General features: G+C 50.8%; 1 protein-coding gene across 1 annotated transcript in view; it reads right to left on the bottom strand.

The window, feature by feature from the left end:
- Positions 1–3,244: 3,244 nt before the first annotated feature.
- GDF5 (growth differentiation factor 5) overlaps positions 3,245–4,410 on the bottom strand; it is a 4,614-nt gene continuing 3,448 nt past the window's right edge. Inside the window, exon 4 of the mRNA XM_015564509.1 lies at positions 3,245–4,403. Within this exon, the coding sequence (XP_015419995.1) occupies positions 3,812–4,403 (592 nt within the window). The 3' untranslated portion in view covers positions 3,245–3,811. The remainder of the gene's footprint in view (positions 4,404–4,410) is intronic.

The following is a 4,410-nucleotide window of genomic DNA, read 5'->3' as shown; positions in this document are numbered from 1 at the left end:
AAATCACATTTTTTTCCCACATCCTGTAATTGTAGGGTTGATTTCATGCATTCAGATGTATATTTGACTTTTTCTCCTGTTTTTTTTATTATTATTATTCATCTCCTTTAATTCAGTCTATCATAGACTTATCATCCTAGCATCCTTTGGGAATCTTGATTTTCTCTTCCAGTCATGCATGAAACCTGAGGACATGATCATTGCAAGAAAAGAGAATTCATGGAAAATGCTAGGTATAGTACTTGGCACATAATAAGCCCTTAATAAACATTAACAATTGTGGTGGTTGTTATTATTTCAGTACTCAGCACAGAGTCTGAACCAGAGTAGACCTTTAATAAATACTTACTGATTAGTGAATGAATGAACCAATCAATAAATCAAAGATTGATAGAATGAATACATCTCAAGCCCAGTAAACTCGATATTATTATCCCTCTTCTGCAGACAGGGAGACTGAGGCTCAGAGGGGTTAAATAACTGAGCCCAAAGTCACTCAGCTGGAAAGTGGTGGAACCAAGACTGGAACCTAGTTCCAACTGACTTCCAGGCATATGTGACTAATCCTCCTCTACTCTGCTTTCTCATATCTATATTCAGATTAGATATAACAACTAAGTTGTGGAGTCAGAGTGAAGGCTGAGAGGCTTCCCAAGGTTCTGTATCCCAAGCCTTAGAAAAGCGGATTCTCCTGCTTATGGCCCTGGAACACGGGATTGTGGAAGAGACCAAGAGATGGCATCATAGCACTGGGAGCCCCACCTCTTGCCTTTCCTATGGGCCTCCCATTTTCTCTGCCTTCAGCTCTCTGCTTAGCTGTTTCTCCCAAGGAACTAACAAGGATCCTTGTCTTAAACGTGTCCCCAAGGGAATACATTTAAGACAAGGATCCAAACCCCAGGTGAGTAATTCCACTGCTTGCCAGGACTGGGGTCAGTGGAGTCTGGGGCCCAGAAAAGAAGCAAAAATGGTATAAAGAACACTGAGACCTGTAGGAGACCTATAGTTACCTCGCTGGCTGTCAATTTCCTTTTCTGTCAAAATGGGGTAAGGGGGTGATATTCCTTACCCTGTCCACTTCATGGGACTGTTTGAGGCACATTAATAACAACAGCTAACATTACTGAGTGCCACCTCTGTGCCAGGTACTGTGTTGAGTGTCTTTCATATCCTCACAGTTAGTCCTATGAAATAGGTAGACTGTTTACCTCTTCCCCACATTTTTCCCCCCTGCAAATGAGGAAACCAAGATTCATGGAATTAAGTTCCTTGCCCAAGTGCTCTAACTCTAAGTGACAGATCTGAAATTTGAAACTGGCTGCCTTTGAGCCCTTCAGTGCTGCAAGACAACGGCCCGGAGAATGTTTGTGAACTCTAAGGAATGATATAAGCCTTATACCTTTTTTGTACAAGAATGTACTGTATAAATATGCAGCTTGTTAAGATTGAGCATGGAAGAGGGTGCCTGGTGGAGATAATTTTCCAAGGAGGCATTTGAATAGATCAGATGGTGAGGATGGAAGGGCTGTTCCTACCCACCTTACAATTTTCTGGTTGGGAAAAGGGGGACAGTACACAGTCTGAGTGGCTCGTTTGTGAAAGAGAGTCCTAGGGCAGGTTGAGATGGGAGAGGAAGTTCCTTGTGTATCAAGCCAGAGCCACAACAGTCAGTTCAACACCCAGACCTTTAGCAGAAGAGCACTGTGGCTGAGGTGATACGAAACTCTTTGACGGCGCAAAGGCAAGGAGCAGCTCCAGTTCTGTCAGACTTTCCAGGAAACTAGGGACACGCAGCCCAGAAAACAAATGTGTGCAGGAGCCAGCCCCACCTGTGACCCCTTCGTCCCCTGCCTCTCTACCCTTGGGGTTTCAGCCACCCAGTTTCTACACTGCTCACTCTGTATGTACAGCCCGCTGCCTGGCTTCCCTGGCACCTCCCTTCCAGGCTCATTCTCTCTCCCACACACCAGAACTCTGTCTGCCGTGGCAGCTTCTTTGTTTACTTCCAGAGTTTGCAGGCCTGCCACTAGCCAAACACAACGAAGCCCAGCCAGGGAGGGCGAGGCTCCAAGCTCAGGCTGCCCCCTGCACAGGGCTCTTGCTTTAGGTCCTGACAACCCAGGTTTCAGGTCTAGAGAGAAGGGACACAAGATCTGCCCATAGCTGGGCAGGAATCCCCACTGTTGAAACAGCTTTGGCGAAGAGCCCTGGGAATCAAAGGCTCAGCTGGAGAGAGGTAGGGAAAATGTTGAGGCCCCCTGGGTGGGAAACAGAGGCCTGGTTCTCCCTCTCTTCAACCAGGCAGATTCTGGTCCTGAGCCCTTAGAGCGAGGACTTGGGTGCCCACGCTGCCCTACCAGAGGGCTGTGCTCCCCTCCCAAGTGTTCATATGTCTCACGCCCCTCCCCAAAGATTCTAGTGGAGAAAGGGAAGTGGGCTTCTAGTCTGGGCAAAGCCCCAAGTAGGAAACATTGTCAGGATGTGTCTGGCATTGGACTGTCTGAGGTTAGGAGGGAGGTCATTTATCTAATATGTAATTATGTGTTTATATCATGCATAATGTTAAGGGGAGGGGCTCTAGCTCTGTTTCTGGAGATGGGGTGAAGAGGTCAGAGGTGATAGGTGAGCAGTGCATGTACTAAAGGTGCCAAGCAGGAGGGTGGCAGGGCCACAGACAAGTTCACGTGAGGAACAGTGATCAGTGTCAAAAAGGAGATGTCTCAGTGGGAGAGGAGGGATCTCTAGCAGCCCAGGTTCCCCAGAGAAAACTAGAGGCCCCTTTAAATGGTGGTCAGTTCATTCTGTGAGTATGTCGGGGCAGGGGGAAGGGGGAGCGGGCAACAGATACTAGTGATGTTTAAAGGAAATGAAATCCCCAATTTTCCTCACATTTAAGGAATTTCCCTCACATTTAGGGATCCATTTTAGAGACAATCAGTTTGACTAAGAAGTGCCGGAAAGAAAACCTAACTCTGTTGGCAGGCCACCGCAGAGCAGATAGAGCCCCAGACCAACGGGCCGTTGGAAGGAACAGAAATGGGGTTAGAGGTAGCACTGGCCCCGCTCAGCCTGTACTCTCTGCCCCATTCTGCTTCAGTTTCCAGGACTGGAAGCAAGGACTGGGCCCTGGACACCGGGTGTATACATGCGGCAACCCATCTCCCCGCCCAGTCATTCTTTGAGGGGTCATTGGGACCCCTGGAGTAAATAAGAAGTTTGCCACAGCTTTAGGCACAGCTTTGCTTTTTATCTCATCAATGTACATTTTAATCTAACAGTCTAACAGCCCCACATTCCTCACCCCTGCCCAAGCCCTCTCCCCCTCTCCCCCGCCCCTGCCCAGTCAGCATCGCATCTGCATCAGGGGCAGAAAGTCACCAGGCACCATGTGATTCCAGGAGGGTGCAGCACCCGCGGCTGTCCCAAGAGGAGCATTCCCTGGAGAGTCCAGAGTCCAAGGAGGCCCAGGAAAGGAGAGGTTCGTGGGTTGAGTCTCATTGGAAAACCAGGTCTGCTGGGTCTCAGTCCCATTCAGATTCTGTCTCCCTGGGCATGTCCCTGCCCCATCTCCAGTCAGAGCAGCAGAAGAGCAGAAATCCCAGACAGAGGGGCCTGTGGATCGAAAGGGGCCTGTAGCCCAAGTCCCACTCTGAGGGTGGGCGAGGCTGTTGGAATCCCCTTTCAGGCAGGCTGTACAGATGCTCCTGGCTGCAGCTTCCTGACTGCTCTGTGACCCCACAAGTGCGAGGAGGGGCTCTTGTGACCAGCATCTTGGGGTTGTGCCACCAAGGAAGACAGAGGGCCAGTGCTGCTACCTGCAACCGCAAGACTCCACCACCATGTCCTCATACTGCTTATAGACCACGTTGTTGGCAGAGTCGATGAAGAGGATGCTGATGGGACTCAGCCGCGTGGGCACACAGCAGGTAGGTGGCGTGGACTCGGGGTCCATAGAGTTCATCAGGGTCTGGATGACTGCATGGTTCGTGGGCTCCAGGTGGGAGCGCAAGGGGAACTCACATAGCCCCTCACAGTGGAAGGCCTCATACTCAAGGGGTGCGATGATCCAGTCATCCCAGCCCATGTCCTTGAAATTGACATGCAGCGCCTTCCGACTGCAGCGGGCCTTGGGGTTCTTGCTGGGCCGCTTGCCCTGGCGTGTGGCCAGCGGAGCCCTCCGTTTTCGCCGCTGGCTGAACAGGTACTCATACACGGTCTTATCATCCTGGCCGGAGCGGGCCTTAATCTCATTAAAGAACAGATCCCGTTTCTTGGTGCGGCCGAACACCAGGAACAGGGCCTTCTCGTGAACCTGACGGGCAGCCCGGTCAAAGCCCAGGCCACGGAGGTCCACAGCCCGGCCCCGTTCCCAGGCCTCCAGCTCCAGGCACAGCTGGGCCGTTCTTAAAA

Source organism: Myotis davidii, unplaced genomic scaffold (genome assembly GCF_000327345.1).
Source record: "Myotis davidii unplaced genomic scaffold, ASM32734v1 scaffold38, whole genome shotgun sequence".
Classification (NCBI taxonomy): domain Eukaryota; kingdom Metazoa; phylum Chordata; class Mammalia; order Chiroptera; family Vespertilionidae; genus Myotis; species Myotis davidii.
Note: the sequence above shows the minus strand (reverse complement) of the source record. Positions and strands in the feature narration are given on the sequence as shown.